The following is a 15,190-nucleotide window of genomic DNA, read 5'->3' on the forward strand; positions in this document are numbered from 1 at the left end:
AGCGGAAACGTCTTCATGCTGCTGTGTGAGTGTGCGTGAGACAAAGTGAGCGTGGTGCGTCTCGGTGAACAAAAGGCCTCGAGGTCAAAGGTCACCTCCATTGGACAACATATATGTAGTTCCTTCCGCGTGTCTCTGAGCACCTGCGAGTTCCCGAATGACCTTCCAGTTACCCGGGAAATGGCCACACAGCTTCTGAGTGTCCCGTCTGTGTCTCTTCCATCATCCCGCCATCGCTGCAGGCTCCTCCCCTTCAGTGCACACGGGCTATTCTAGAAAACTTTATTTATTCTTCATCACAAACATTTTGTTTAGTAATTTCACTTTCTTTTAATTTTAAATGTAAGAAATATTATATATTTTTTATTTCCAGCATGGCTGGCCCCGCCCCTCCACTCTGACTCCTCCCCTTCCCGCCCCTCACCCTGCCTGCCCCCTCCCCCTGCTGTGCCTGGCTTCTCTTGTTTGACCTTTGCCCTCGCTTGCAGGTGGGCGGAGCAGGTGTCCAGAGTTGGCCAATAACAATCAGGGCGTCGCCCTCTGTGACACGCCCTCTTTGGGGCTGGATAATGAGCAAGCTCCCGACAGCCGATTCGCTGGTGAGTGGCAACCTCCGGCTCGTGGACCAATGGCGGACGAGTCCTGGCCGCGAGCGCGTGGGGAGGAAAGGGGAAGAGCGGAGAGTTAGCCTGCTATGCTAACATGCTAATACAAATTTAAGTAATAGGGAAACCAGAATTAGTTTTACTCAGATTAGTTTCTTTCCAGTCGGGCAGGCTTTGTCGCATCTTTGCCCGGCATGGAGCTCTTCTCTTCATTCCTACCCTTCCTGTGTCGTCGTGCTTCATCGCTTCTCTCTTAGCATCGCACTCTGTCCCCTCCTCTTCCTCTTCGTCCCGGCGTGTGTTTTTGTGGCATGCTGCGTTTCCTGTTGGTGTGAGAGTCCGGTCCATCCCAGAGTTTATGTTCCTGTATCTGGGACTCGTCCCGACGTCCACCCCCCCGCCCCCACGCTGTTGTGCATCCCCCCCCCCCCCCCTTCCCACCAGTCACCCCTTTGTTCTAATGTTGTGACACGTTTTCTCTTTCTGTGTCGTAAAAGTGTTCTGTTATCTCTCTTTCTCTCCTCCCCCCATCATTCTTTACATCCTCCGCTGTCTCCTCCCACCTCTCTTCTCCTCTCTTCCTTCTCTCGCCTCCTCTCGGATGGACAGATGAGGAGTCGTGCCCGGTGCACATTGAGGACTAGGTATGGAGTTACGGGTAGACGCTAGATCCGACGGCCGTTTGCTGTAACCCTAACACCGAAGTTGTTGTTGTTGTTTTTTATAAAGAGAGGCGGAGACTTAAAGCAGGACATGAGGTCATAACAAATTTTAACTTCCATCCAAATTCTGTACAAATGTAATTGTTTTTCAGATAATCATGAGAAATAAATTCACCTGAGAAAAAAAGAAGAAGCCCCTCCCCCCACACAATTATTCACCAAACAACTTGTTGACAAATGCAAAAACAAGCAAACATGGACGATCCACATTCTTCATCATAACCCTCCTCCTCCTCTTTGTTCTCTCGTTCAGGGCTGATGTACCTGGGGGGCTACAGGCCTGTTTTGGAGCCCCCCCACCACCACACCTCCACCAGCAATATCAACCTGGAGGAGCAGGGGGCGGAGCTCAGGGACGGCCAGAGTCCTAAACATCCCCGCCGCGGACCGCTCATTGTGTAACACACACACACACACACACAGTCCTCACTGACAGGGACGCCCCCCCCCCCCCCCCATCTGTCTCAACGCTGGATCGATTGTTGGATTAAATCTGCTCCTGAGCGGAAGGAGGAGACGAAGAGAAGGAGCAGAACGGCCTCACCTGCACTTTTACACCACAGCTGTTTCTTCTTCTTCTCTTACCTTGCAGGAAAGCTCCGCCCCCTCCTACGTCATTATTTATTACCTGTAGGAAACGCTGCTCCTACCAGCCTAACAGTCGGGGGGGGGGGGGCTTCTGCGATCGGCAATCGATTTTTTGTTATGAATATTCTTCTTCTCTGCAAAACTCGGCGCCGACTCCTCGACTCGGATCAGGGAGCCGCAGCTTCTGCTTCCTCCTCTCATCCCGCCTCCTCCTTCAGACACCTTCCGCCCAATGCGAACGCAGGAGCGGTCGGACCGGGTGGCGGCCGACCCGGGAAACCGTTTGTGGATTCTTTAGCCGTTTCGCGTTTCGTTTGATTTTAATCTGTAGCTCGCCCGTTGTTGACGCTCTCCATTTTGTTGCAGAGAACGGCGTGTGTTTAATAGAATGTGGATGAAAATATGTGAAACATTTGTAAAGGTTTACACACACACACACGCACGCACACACACACACAGGCGCGCCGCTGTGACATCATACTGCAAAAGGGACTATATCAGCATTCAATGCACTATTAGCCGTCTCCTAGACGACGCACGTTGTGGCGCATGAGGTTAGAGTTAGCATGTTAGTCTAGGTCGGCCCGCAACCCTCCCGTAGAACGCAGGAGGGCGGATCAGAACAAACTGGTCCAGACCGTCGGGTCCAGAACCCTGAACTCGTTTGACGGCCCTGCTTTCAGGCACCGGTGACAAGTGGAAATGTTGAAACATCAAATGGACAATAAAGTTTTGGTGTTTGAACTCTGTTCGGTTTGTTTGCCTGTCTTTTAGCACGATAACCCAAAGAGTTCTGGACGGATCTTGATGAAATGATCGGGAACAGGAGATGATCCAGAAGAGATCCCGGATTCTGGATCACTTAGAAATTCTCGGTAGCATTTGCAATGAATGTAGATTCAAAAGAAAGAGGAGGTTCCTTTGAGCGTCTTTAAACCTTCAACCTCTGCACGCTTTAATGCTTCCCCGTCGACCCACAATCGATGTTAATTGATCGCTCGTGGCCTCCCTGCCCTCCTGAAGAGAGAATCAACTAGATGCTCTGGGATCCTCTCGGGAATTGAACATTATCTCCGGATGGATGTTGAACTAATGAGATATAAAAAAAACAAAAACAAAACAAAGGCATTAAAGATTGCTCGCTCCATTTGCCCGGCCCCCCCATCCGGAACGAGGACGCGGTGTCAGAACTGAAGCCGACCGGAGAGGACAGGAGCACGGACCTCCGGCTGCCCTGCCGTCATGATTCTGACTGGATTCTTCTTTCTGCTCACCCTCACAGGTAAGCTGCCCCCCCCCCCCAGCACTTATTGATGTCATTAATTAATGTTGAAATTTCAATCCAACATTTACAGGCGACAGAATAATGAGGAGGGGGGGGGGGGGGGGGTGAAGTGTTATCTTCATTTATACGGTATTAAATTAAATCTAATGTTGAAATGTCTATATGTGACAAAACGTGACATCTATTAGCGGAGAGCAGGATTATTGCTCCTCGGGGAGTGTGTGTGTGTGTGGGGGGGGGGGATCTTATATCTTATCTCAGTGAGGTTTTTAAACCCAGATTTGCCCTGATGGTGACTCTCAAAGTAACCAGAAGACGGATCTGAGTCTGAAATCTAAAATGTATAAACCATTAGCGGTTAGATGAGACGAACCCGCGTCATCTGCTAAACGCTCGTCCCATAATGGCCTCTTAGTGGCCGCAGCCAGTGGATGCGGGGCGATGATGTCCAGGAGAGAAGAATCACTTGTCTCATGGGTGGGGGGGGGGGGCTCTTCTGCTGCAGACGGGGGCTACACTGAGAAGAGCTGCACTCACCAGGCTGTCTTAAATCACCTGAATCTCACGCTGCACAACGAGATCTACTTCATGACCCGTCCCGTCAGAGACCACAAGCGCGCCACGCTGGTGCGCCTGGAGGTCCTGCTCTACGCCATCTTGGACGTGGTAAGACCTTCGAACTCCGAAAGGCGGATTCGCCGGAAATGCCTGAAGTCGATGTGTCGATGTGTCGCCTGGTTACAGGTGGAGAAAGACCAGAGGTTCATCCGTACGTCTGGACCGTCGTGGTGAGATCTCTCCCCCCCCCCCTCCGGGAGACCCGAGAACCCTGACCCCTTGGGAACCTTCTTCTCTCACGTTCCCCTTTTTGTGTTTTTCTTTCTTTGTGCTCGTCTTCCCGGTTCTTCTCTGCAGAGGTGGAACAATGAATACATTTCCTGGGATCCGGAGCAGTTTTGTGGGATTAATAACGTTTCTCTTCCTACTAATGCACTCTGGAAACCAGATCTGACTATTGAAGAAATGTAAGTGTGAAAACGCGCGCGCGCGTGTGTGTGTGTGTGTGTGTGTGTGCAGCACATGCATAAAAAAAATAGAAACGACAGCAATTTCTAGATATATTCTTCTTAATTTTCATGTTTAATGACACTTTAATAAATTAAATCAGTTCTTTAGGATGGGGGGGGGGGGGGGGGGGGCGGTTAAGCGTCAGTGGAATTCAGATCAGAACCCTAAACCGAGCCGATCGGAGACGGGGTGCGACCAGTGCTGTCGAAATGCAGCTTCTTGCTCATCCGGCGATGTTTCTTCTAGTCACTCTCGTGTTCTCACACAGGACGGAGAAGGACAAAGCTCCTCAAAGTCCTTACCTTTCCATCAACAGCCAAGGGGACGTCGAGTTCCGCACCAACCAGGTGCTGGTCAGCACCTGCAGGATGCAGATTTACAAGTTCCCCTTCGACACGCAGCGTTGTAACCTCTCCTTTAGGTCCGTCATACACAGCGGTGAGAGGATTACTCACGTATGTGTTGATATTTTAACGATAATCTGGTGATTTAAATGTCGCTAACGCAGCCCCGTGGGTAGCACGGTTAGCAGGAGCTAAGTTTCTCCCCTGAGCCCGGATAAATGCAGAGGGAATAGCATCGGTTGTAAAGACTTGGGTTCAACCTCGAAGATTCTCCCAATAATCGTTTTACCTGAGCGACCCCCCCCCCCCCCCCCCTTTTCCCGCTCCTCACCCCAGCAAAGGACATTCGGCTCAAGGCGACCGACAACTCTTCGGAGGCCACCGAGGAGTCTCTGGACATGATGCGGACCCAGTACGAATGGCTCTTCCTCAACTTGAAGGTCACCACCAGAAACGCCACGGACCCGGAGGACCAGGACACGATCGTTTACACCGTACGTACGACGGGCGCCGCGGGTCGCGAACCCCGCTCTGCGTATCATCATCATCCGAACCTCCTTCCACAGATCAACATGAAGCGGCGGTCCATCCTCTACATCGTCAACTTCCTGCTGCCCGTCCTGTTCTTCCTGTGTCTGGACCTGGCCTCGTTCATGATCTCCAACGAGGGCGGCGAGAAGCTCAGCTTCAAGGTCACCGTCTGCTGGCCGTCACCGTGCTGCAGCTCATCCTGAACGAGATCCTGCCGTCTTCGTCCAACAGGATTCCGCTGATAGGTAAAAGCAGTCTTTATTGAGCAGGAACGGGCCCTTTTGATGTCTGTATGTGACCCCCCCCCCCCCCCCCCAGCGGTCTACTGCATCGGGGTTTTCGGTCTGATGCTGCTGAGCCTCCTGGAAACCATTTTTGTGATGCACCTGATGGCGAAAGACTCTAAAAACCAGGCCGACAGGGACCAGTGCGAGGGAGACTACTGCATCAGACAGGACAAAGACAACTTCAGAGGTGAGACCAGGACCCGGGCTGGACTCTCAGTCCTGCGTCTGCCCCCCCGTCCTGTCGCTAAATGTTTTGCCAACACCTTCAAACACAGATTTAGAACTGGATTAGAGGCAACCTCCACGCCCAGAATCTCTTTAGTGTCCTTTCATTCGCTTTATTGATAGTCATGTTTTGTCCCGCGTCGGCGCTCCAGAGGACGCCAGATGGACCGGCGGCGCCTACGACGGTCCTGCCGGAGAGACGCCCTCCCAGCTGCTGTCTGTGTCCAAAGAGGTGAACTTTGGCTTGTTTCTCGCGGGGAAGCAGACGTGAAAACGAGCGTCCAGCAGACAGACCCGGCGTTCACCGTTGCCTTTCTGCCTGACCTTTTGCAGTGCGGCAGGCCGAGCGAGGAGCGCCGCACCATGGAGGAGCTGTCGGAGGAGCTGAGGAAGATCGAGAGCACCCTGTGTCTGTTCCTCAGCGTGAAGAAGGGAGGCCGCGTGCCTGGCTACTGGACCCGAGTGGCCCAGCGGGTCGACACGGTTTTCCTTATTGTCTACTTGTCAATAATCATCATGTTTTTATTCTTCATGTCTTTCCTGTGGAAATACGGCTAAACGGTCTTCCTGTTTAGCGCTTAACGCACCTGGTCTGCTACCTGCGTGCGTCCTTCGCTCTGGCGCTCATCTCTCTCACCTGTTCTCGAGAAAAGAAATAGAAACTTAACGTGTACCTTAAAAACTGGAGCTAAGCTAAGCTACATTAATTCTGCATTGTTACATTTTGGGGTTCTTCTCACCCGCCCAGGTGGATTTAGTCCGTTGGTTCACTGCAGCTACCGGCGGCGTTGTTAGCATGCGCTACGTTTACACACGTGTGGCGTGATGGTTTGATGTGGTTATGCTTCGTAGCAGCTGTTACACGCACATCTGCAGCGACGTTAACACCCGTGTGTGTGTGTGCTCAGAGTGTGTGTTTGTGTGTGTGTTCATGTCTGTGATGCTTCGTGTTCTATTCATCCGACTCAATCAGAGATTTGTGTTCTTCAGCATGAAACACTTTGACATATATCACATCATAAACAAATAAACAATATCTAAACAATGATGCATGGAAATATTCTTTATTCCATCTATCTATCTATCTATCTATCTATCTATCTATCTATCTATCTCTGTGATGCTTAACCCTTTATAGGGCACTCATTGGAAATGCATGTAAAAAAAAAAAAACTCAAATGATCAAAAATAATCACTCGCCCCATAAAGGGTTAAAGATGTGCAGACAGAAAATGGGCCCCACCCACACTCACGCTCATCAATGGACTAATTGGATAAAAGCCTAATCCTGCCAACGCCCATCTCAGAGCAGCCGGTCGGTGTCCAGTTGGGGGGGGGGGGGGTTTGAAACCAACATCAGTCGGATTTAAACCGACTGATGTTTGTCATTGTCTGCTGATGAATTCAGAATTCACTTACGTTCAGTGGGGGGGGTCCTAAATGTCTGGTGGATGTCGTGGTCGAACACAGGAAGCAGGGGGGGGGGGGTCGTGGCCCAGCCTCAGAGACATTTGGGCACCCAGAGTCCCACTCACCATCCACTCGGTTAACGCTATAGTGATCGAGCTGGTGGATTGGGTTTGACATCAGCCTTAATTCCCCCCCCCCCCCCCATATGGTCGCTATGCGGTAGCCTCCTGGTGTGTCACCAGTTAAATACGTTCCATTTGCCCAGCCCTCCTCCCAAGTTTGAGGATGAAATCTCTCCGTTGATGCCGCACCCCCTTTTGGATTCTGCATTCTCCGAGATGCTGGCTGGATTCCTCCTGTTGCTCCTCCTCAAAGGTAACATTTCCGTCGTCCTCCACGCGAATGATTCAATAGAATCCCCTCGGACCGAAGTCAAATCTCGAACGCGCGCGGACAAAAGTAGAGCGAAAGAGGAAAAGTAAAAGACAGGAAATGTGACCGGTTGAAGTTTTCATCCATTTTGTTCAACTCCCAAAGCTCGAGTCGGTTTTAGTCAAGTTTTAGTCGAAATGTCGCTGTCATTAGGCTGATAGTGGCGTCAGATGACGGTAGCCATAGCAACCAGACTGGAGCGCGCCGCCGGATGCTCTGCAGAGTCTCTGCATCCTCATCATCAGCTCGAGAATTGTCTTAAATGAGGGAGATGCGAGACAAGCGACACAAATGCGGTAAGAATAAAGACGAATAAAGGAAGGAGGCGGATCGGCAGTCGACGATAGTCTACCCGGCGACTCGCCGTGTTTTAATTCACCACCAGCGCGTGTCCGTGTCCTTTCAGCTGAGGGCGGGCGGTCCTCCGAGCGGGCGTGCGCCTACCAGGACGTTTTAAACCACCTGAACCTGACCAAGAACAACGAGCTGTTCTTCATGACCCGGCCCGTCAAAGACTACAAGCAGCCCACGCGGGTCTGCCTGGAGGTGCAGCTGTACGCCATCCTCGACGTGGTAAGGCGAGGCCCGAGACGTGTCGGTGAAACCCGAGCTCTGCCGCGTGACCTTTCATCCACGCTCGTCCCGCCCTTTCGCAGAGAGAGATCGACCAGATGTTCGTGGCGTACGTCTGGATCGTGGCGGTGAGTCCCGTCTGAGGGCAGACCTTCAATCCGCCGCGGTTCCGCCCAGTTCTGATGGCTTCCCATGCTCTCTCTCTCTCTCTCTCTCTCTCTCTCTCTAGAGCTGGTATAACCAGCACATTCGGTGGAACCCGGGAGACTTCTGTGGGATCGAGACGGTTTCAATTCCGACGGACGTCTTGTGGAAGCCGGACATCTGCATTGACGAGATGCAAGTTGCTGCGAGACGCTTCGTAATCTGTGCGACACGACGTGTGTCTCACGCGGGGGGCGGGGGGGGCTCGTGTCTCATGTGTGCATTGCCACTCAGGACAGAGAAGGACAAAGCCCCCCGAGCCCCCACCTCACCATCTACAGTGACGGTCTGGTCAGCGTCCAGGACGACCAGGTGCTCGTCAGCACCTGCAGGATGCACGTCTACAAGTTCCCCTTTGACATCCAGCGCTGCAACCTGTCCTTTAGTCGGTGGTCCACTCGGTGAGTCCTCGACCCGGTCGCGGGGGGGGGGAGGTGTTTGACTCGATTTGTTTGACCTCCCAAACCCAGTGGATGAAATTCAGCTGGTCCACCACCTCAGCTCCTCGGAGGACAGACACGCCACGATGCGGACGCAGTACGAGTGGCTCTTCATCAGCATGACGGTCACCAACAAAACCGTCGTGATGTTCAACGTCCGGCAAGACGTGTTGGTTTACACCGTAAGTCCGAATGACCCCCCCGACGGTTCGCAAACGGTAAGGTCAGATCGCCGTCCGGCACCTTCCCGTAGATCTCCATGAAGAGGCGGTCCGTCCTCTACATCGTCAACTTCCTCCTGCCGCTGCTGATCTTCCTGTTCCTGGACCTGGCCTCCTTCCTGATCTCAGAGACCGGCGGCGAGAAGCTCAGCTTCAAGGTCACCGTGATGCTCGCCGTCACCGTGATGCAGCTCATCCTGAACGAGATCCTGCCTTCCTCGTCGCACAGGATCCCCCTGATCGGTAAGGAAGGGTCGGCAGCGGCGTCGACGTGTGAATGTTTAATGCCGCCGTTCTCCCCCCCCCCCCCAGTGGTCTACTGCATTGGGATTCTTGGTCTGATGATGCTGAGCCTCCTGGAAACCATCCTGGTGATGTATCTGATGGGGAAAGACTCCGAAGACAAAGGGACGGACGGAGAACGGAGCCGTCGGGACGACCACAAAGGAGGTGAGAGCCCAAAAGTCCATGCTTCAGGTCGGCTGACGCGCTGGAACGTCTCTGATGTGTTTGCGTCTTCCTTCCAGAGGACAAGCGGTGGACGGCGTACGTCTCCGATGCGTCTGCTGACCAGGCGCTGGCCGGATCGCTGAAGGTCGGGGGGGGGGGGTCACCGCACACAAAACTGACTTCTCTTTGGGTTCACGATTAAACTTACCGCACTGACTCTCCCAAAAACCGCCGTCTCGCAGGGCAGCGGCGGCCTGTCGACGGAGGAGTGGCGCGTCGCCGAGAAGCTTTCCGGCGAGCTGAGGGAGGTGGCGAAAGCCCTGGCGCTGCTCCCCAACGGCGGGAAAGGCCAGGAGAAGCCCGGCTACTGGACCAGAAAGACAAAAACTATCAACAGAGCGTTCTTCGTCTTCTACGTCATGTCCGCCATCCTGTTTTTAGTCTGCATGTTTTCCATTTGGTGCGACCCGCGGGAATAAGTTCCTAAAAAACACCACGGGACGGGAACGGCCTGCCTGCGTCGCCCGTCACCGTTACGCCGTTAGCCTAGCTCACTAGTCAAGTTGCGCTACTTGTACTTTTATGTACCTTTGATATGCGTATGTTGAACTAATCCAACAGATATTTAAAATAATAATAAACAACCATACATGTTAATATCCACTTTCCATGTCAGGGTCTCGTTTGTCATTCGAAACCAGAGGAGCCTCGAAAATATGAAATGAATCTATATAATGAAATGAGCGACGGAAATATTAAACTTTTTCATAATATTGTTTTTTTTTTTTAGATGTTTCTGTAGTCGAGTAACAAAAGTTACATCAAAGAAAGCGCTGATAGATCATTTCATCAATAACGTGATGACGTCAGGGTTAAATACGTTTGAATGCGTGCTTTAATAAACAGTTCCTTTGACATGCTCGTCAGAACATATTGATTCTGCCGCTGCAGTCGCCCTCCGGTGCAGCAGGTGGCGCTGTTCGCTGCGACGTCACCGCGCTGTCGTGCAATCAGTGACGTGGATTTTTCATTGAGGAGGGAGTCAAGCGCTGTCAGAAATACAGATTTCGCACCGCGCCGCCGTTCCGCTAACTTTGTTTTCGTATTTAGAAGTTTTAGCGCATATTTTTTTTGTGCTTCGCTTTGTTTCGTCGAGCCTCGAAGGCAGCTTTCAGAACGGGTGAAGCAGATCGTAAAAACGTTCGCGTTAGTCGGCTTCTTCTCAGGAGAGAAATAAATAAATAAATTAAAATTTCCGACGGTGTTTTCTCCCAGATTCCAGAATGAGTAAAAACAGCAAAGTGTTGAACCTGAAGGACAAAATCAACGGGAATGAAGCGGACCTGAGTCTGAGTAACCTCACCGAGGTGCCCGTCAGAGAGCTGGTAGGCTCGTCTTCGTTTGTCCGAGCGGACGTAAACGTCGCATTATGTTTGTTTGATATATGGACACGAATATCTGAACTAATTCCAATCTGTAATCTCTCCTTAAAGTCTTTATTCACCAAAGCGACTGTCGTGGACTTGTCCTGCAACAACATTACCTCCCTTCCAGTAAGACCCTGAACGCACCATTTTACACGTTTTACAGCATAAATAAAAATTAAATTTGACTGCATTAGAGCTTTAACGGCATAATGTGGGTTTCATAAGAAAGCTAAAGAACACGAGGCCTAAGTCGTTGTTGTTTTTTAGCCAGAATTCTGCAACCTGACCCACCTGGTGAAGGTGGACCTGAGTAAGAACCAGCTGACCTGCCTGCCGGACGACCTGGGGAACCTGAGCAGCCTCCAGCATCTGGACCTGTACGACAACAAGCTGACCGTCCTGCCCGTCAGCTTCTCCCAGCTCAGGGTGGGTGGCAGACGCCAACGCTGCCCTTAAAAGTGTCCTCTCCGCCCAGTTTTTACTGTGTGTGTGTGTGTGTGTGTGTGTGCGCGTGCACGTCTCTGCTCGCAGACTCTGAAGTGGTTGGACCTGAAGGATAACCCGCTGGAGGCCGACCTGGCCAAAGCAGCCGGAGACTGTCTGGATGAGAAGCAGTGCAAACAGTGCGCCTCCAGGGTGAGGGGGGGCGCTGTGACGGTTCACAAAAGAGAAATGGCAGAACTCAAGACGGTGGATCTTCTTTCAGGTTCTGCAGCACATGAGGGCCGTTCAGGAGGAGGTGGACCGCGCCCGGGAGAAACGCCTTTCCAAGGAAAAAGGTGAACATTTTCACGTCTCTTCTGGTTGAGATGCGACTGCCGGACCCCCCCCCCAATAAAAAAATGCATGTTTTCATCCCAGAGCAAGAGAGGAAGAGGGAGGTGAAGCAGCGCGAGCGGGAGGCCAGAGAGAAGGAGGCTCGCAAACGGGAGAAGGCGGAAGAGAAGGAGAAGAGGAGGCGGGAGTACAACGCTCAGATGGCGGCCATTGCTGCGCGGGAACAACAGCAACAACAGAAGAAGAAGAGCGCGGAGAAGAAGAGGAAGAACGGGCAGGCAGCAGGTAGGACAGGAGGTCTGGGCGACGCCCTTTAAGGGGGTTCCGGGGGGGTCCACCGTGTTCTTACTGTTCTCGTTTCTCGCTTCGTCTCCGCAGATAAAAAGGTCGCCGTCGAGTTGGCGCCCAAACCTAAGCGTTCTCTGATTGGCCTGACGTTCAAGCTCCTCCTCCTGGCGCTGCTGGGAGCGGCCGCCTTCGCCGCCGCCTGCCGCCTGACCGACCTGAGGAAGGAGGCCGCGTGCGTTCCGGTCAACGTCGCCGTGGACGACGGCCTGTCCTGGGCCAGAGAGCAGGAGGGCGTCGTCCGGCGGCTGGCGGAGAACCTGTCGGCGGCGGCGAAGGAGTTCCTGGAGTCCGCAAAAGCATCGAAGAACTAAACGGACCGCCTCCGAGGACGAGTCTGCGTCCCGCCCCCCCTCGCCAGTCTGAGGGGAGGAGTCAGCCCGGACAGTCGCCTTAAATTCCTATGGAATTGTCGCTTCTTTTGTACCCCAGCTGGGTTTTAAACCAAAACGTCTCGCCTTTGACTCGTCTCCTGAACGGCTGCGCTGAAACCCGAGCTCGTCTTCGGTTCGGCGGCGGCCGGGCCGAACGCCAAACCTCAAGACGGCGGTGGCGGCGGCGGCGTGTAAACCAGAGACGATAACCATAAGGCTGGCGTTCGTCCCTCAGCGAGCAAGTCGCTATGATTTACAGGCGCGACTATTGATTATGTTTTTATTCAAATCGACGGTCCGGCACCGAACCGGGTTCCTCCTCTCATCCCAAACAGGGAACTTTTGTGAAGTGTTTTCGTCGGACCTGAACCGATGACGTGTCGCTGCTTTCAATAAACGGCTCCGCAGGAAACGGGTCTGGTTCTCTGACTTCCATTTAAAGCTCCAGCATTTGGGATTGGAAAGGAACCTCGGGCCTTCCGGCTCCGAGGGGAAACCGGCGGACTCCACAAATGGAACAAACATAATAAATAAAAGACAGACTCGTAAATCTAATCTGAGGTTTCATTCACAAGGACGGCGGGGCGCTCCGGCCCGGTTCAGAACGGCGCCGAGTGTTATTAAGGTGTCCTCACACTTATGGCCACACCGTGCATGGTCGACCCCCGGATTTCGGACATTCTGACGTAAAAGTGCGGCGGTGGAAAAGTTCAACGCGCCAACCCGGTTTCAGTCCTAGCCCAGGTCTTGGGTTCCGTTCCAGAGAGCTCCAGGTTTTCCCTCAGGCGGAGTCCAGAACCCGCCCGACTGTCTCTCCGGTGTGGGGGGGGCGCAGCGGCCTCGCCTTTCACGCCGTTAGCCGCCGGCCGCTGCGGACCTGCCTGCAGTCTCGCTCCTTCACGTCGGCCGTGACGTCCAGCAGACGCGTCCGGACGCACTCATCCACCGTCACCTCCAGGGTCACCTCTCTGAACACCTGGCACACGGAAACCTGCGAGAGGCGCGTGCTGAAGGTTCAGGGGGTGGGGGGTCATGACCTTCGTCATTACCTCTTGGAAGTGGAGCTTCTTGAACATGGCGACGCTCGCGTGGTTGTCCAGCCCGATCTTAACTTGAAACTTCTTCACCCCGAGTTTGGAGACACCTGGTGGAGTGGAGGAACACGTATTTATTTTTAGACGGCGGTCCGAGTCCGGCGTGTTAATCTGGGACCGTCTCACCGTAACGCATCATCATGTGTGTCGCTTCCTTCCCGATCCCTTTGCCTCTGTAACCGGGCTCTGTGGGGGGTGGGGGGGGGACAAAGGAGCGTTGTCAAGGGAAACGGTCGTCATTGTTAACCGAGGATGTCCGGCGTCCGTCCATCCACCTGCGACCATGATCTCCAGCTCAGCCAAGGACGGGTCCGTCGGGTCCGTCAGGAAGATGTTGACGTCTCCCACCATGCACTGCTCCTCCTCCACGCCGGCGTCGGCCCAGCGCTGCTTGTCTAAGATGATGAAGGTGCACTCTGGAGATGTAGAAGTGGAATATAAAAGACGGGCCTCCGGTCCGGGTCCGCTCATTAGCGGCATTCAGAACATTTTGATCAGGCATGAAAGCGGACTCCTCACTGTCGCCGTCCTCCCTCCAGCTCCTCTGCATGTCGTACTCCTGATCCAGGGTCAGCGGCTCGGAGGCGGTCAGACGCTGCAGCTCCGGAGACTTCATCCACTCGTGATACCTGAGAACCGGAACCGGAAATGAGGAGGAGGAGGAGGAGCTGATGTTTGGGATCGTTAACTTTAAATGGCAGGTTATCAATCAATTTTTTTTTCTTCAATAAACTATATTTATTTGCTCTCATGTCGCCCCCCCCTCACTCAAAGCAGCCGCTAGAACATGGACGCACTCGCCTGGTCACGTGCTCTGCGTCGTAAGGAACCAGAACCACTCTGGATCCCTCCAGCAAAGTGTTCGCGTTTAGCTTCATGATGCCACAAAACAACACCACGAAACGCCAACGCAGCCCGCCCACTTCCGCAGTGACACTCGGTGGCGTAAACAGCGGCTGTTCTCACTGACAGAGTGGCGCCAGTCGCCCCCTGCTGGAGGGCGGCGGCAGCGCAGCTCTAAATGCTGAAATTGATGCTTACTCGTGCAATAAAGGCTCATGCAGGCCTTCAACAGTACATTTTTAAATATAGGAAGACACGTGCACGCCGAAGCCAACCAGAGACAGCTGAACGTGCACTGTAATTTAAATATTTCTGCCCCCCGCCCCCCCTTCAGGATGGATGTCTTAATGTGACGTGAGCCAGGTCAGCCCTGAGACGCCGGGAATGACCGGAGCAGAGCAGGCTGGTTCTGAAGGCAGCTCTTCATCCTGACACCGACCCCTCGTCTTCCTCCACAGATGGTGGCCCGTCAGACCCAGACCCAGCAGCAGGAGGCCAGCAGTGGCCCTTTCCCACAGTCTCCTGCTGCTTCCTGTGTTCATCTCATGCTGCTTCCTGTGTTCGTCTCATACTACTTCCTGTGTTTGTCTCATTCTACTTCCTGTGTTCTCTCATTTAAAACACTTTAAAGGACCAGAACACTTTTTTATTTTTAAAGGATACGCATGAAAGCCGATCCTTGTTTGGGACCCAAACCGCAGAAGGTTCTGGAGAAGCATTGATCGTTATCTCCTCCCCTTGGGAAGCTGATAGCTGTGGGTGGCGCCGCCTCCTGCTTAGAGGCTTTGACTCCGCAGGCTGTCTGTCCATCTGTGGTGTCTTTAGGTGTCCAGTTAAGCCGTGTTGGGGGGAGTCGAGAGCCCAGACTCTCTCCCCCCCCCCACCCCCCACCCCCCACTGCTGTTTCACCTGTCCACACACACTGTTCAGAGATTGGGCGGCAGC

The 15,190-nt window shown here is 53.2% G+C and overlaps 3 protein-coding genes and 1 pseudogene across 4 annotated transcripts; 3 read left to right on the forward strand and 1 right to left on the reverse strand.

The window, feature by feature from the left end:
- The first annotated feature begins 3,157 nt into the window (after positions 1-3,157).
- LOC137910383 (5-hydroxytryptamine receptor 3A-like) lies at positions 3,158-6,213 on the forward strand. Its single transcript, XM_068754821.1, is given in 12 exon segments — positions 3,158-3,197; positions 3,706-3,866; positions 3,945-3,963; positions 3,966-3,988; positions 4,116-4,225; positions 4,537-4,706; positions 4,949-5,106; positions 5,179-5,308; positions 5,311-5,388; positions 5,462-5,617; positions 5,808-5,887; positions 5,989-6,213. Coding segments are annotated over 12 exon segments (1,350 nt in total).
- A 1,555-nt stretch (positions 6,214-7,768) lies between these two features.
- Positions 7,769-9,864, forward strand: LOC137910384 (5-hydroxytryptamine receptor 3A-like; annotated as a pseudogene).
- Positions 9,865-10,646: 782 nt separating this feature from the next.
- On the forward strand, positions 10,647-12,717 carry lrrc59 (leucine rich repeat containing 59). Its single transcript, XM_068754359.1, has 7 exons — positions 10,647-10,770; positions 10,879-10,938; positions 11,080-11,238; positions 11,344-11,448; positions 11,519-11,591; positions 11,674-11,874; positions 11,968-12,717. Exons 1-7 carry the CDS (start codon positions 10,669-10,671, stop codon positions 12,246-12,248), a joined length of 981 nt encoding a protein of 326 aa, XP_068610460.1. The 5' UTR covers positions 10,647-10,668; the 3' UTR covers positions 12,249-12,717.
- Positions 12,718-12,858: 141 nt separating this feature from the next.
- On the reverse strand, positions 12,859-14,337 carry nat9 (N-acetyltransferase 9). Of its 2 annotated transcripts, none has more exons than XM_068754361.1 (6): positions 14,204-14,337; positions 13,922-14,031; positions 13,678-13,818; positions 13,529-13,588; positions 13,358-13,452; positions 12,859-13,284 (listed from the first exon to the last, which is right to left on the reverse strand). In XM_068754361.1, the coding sequence occupies exons 1-6, from the start codon at positions 14,278-14,280 to the stop codon at positions 13,156-13,158; spliced, it is 612 nt and encodes a 203-aa protein (XP_068610462.1). In that variant the 5' UTR covers positions 14,281-14,337; the 3' UTR covers positions 12,859-13,155. The 2 variants fall into 2 exon arrangements, with proteins under 2 accessions (XP_068610462.1, XP_068610461.1); XM_068754360.1 differs by having other exon boundaries at positions 12,859-13,299.
- Between the last annotated feature and the right edge of the window lie 853 nt (positions 14,338-15,190).

This window comes from Brachionichthys hirsutus, chromosome 21 (genome assembly GCF_040956055.1).
Source record: "Brachionichthys hirsutus isolate HB-005 chromosome 21, CSIRO-AGI_Bhir_v1, whole genome shotgun sequence".
Taxonomy (NCBI): domain Eukaryota; kingdom Metazoa; phylum Chordata; class Actinopteri; order Lophiiformes; family Brachionichthyidae; genus Brachionichthys; species Brachionichthys hirsutus.

Excerpts from the sequence above, each read along its gene's own strand:
- lrrc59 (XM_068754359.1), top strand. The coding sequence starts at position 10,669 with ATGAGTAAAAACAGCAAAGTGTTGAACCTGAAGGACAAAATCAACGGG. Across the intron at positions 10,939-11,079 it reads ACAACATTACCTCCCTTCCA|CCAGAATTCTGCAACCTGAC; the intron begins GTAAGACCCTGA and ends GTTGTTTTTTAG. Across the intron at positions 11,449-11,518 it reads GCAAACAGTGCGCCTCCAGG|GTTCTGCAGCACATGAGGGC; the intron begins GTGAGGGGGGGC and ends ATCTTCTTTCAG.
- nat9 (XM_068754360.1), bottom strand. The coding sequence starts at position 14,280 with ATGAAGCTAAACGCGAACACTTTGCTGGAGGGATCCAGAGTGGTTCTG. Across the intron at positions 13,453-13,528 it reads ACACATGATGATGCGTTACG|GTGTCTCCAAACTCGGGGTG; the intron begins GTGAGACGGTCC and ends CCACTCCACCAG. Across the intron at positions 13,300-13,357 it reads AGAAGCTCCACTTCCAAGAG|GTTTCCGTGTGCCAGGTGTT; the intron begins GTAATGACGAAG and ends CGCCTCTCGCAG.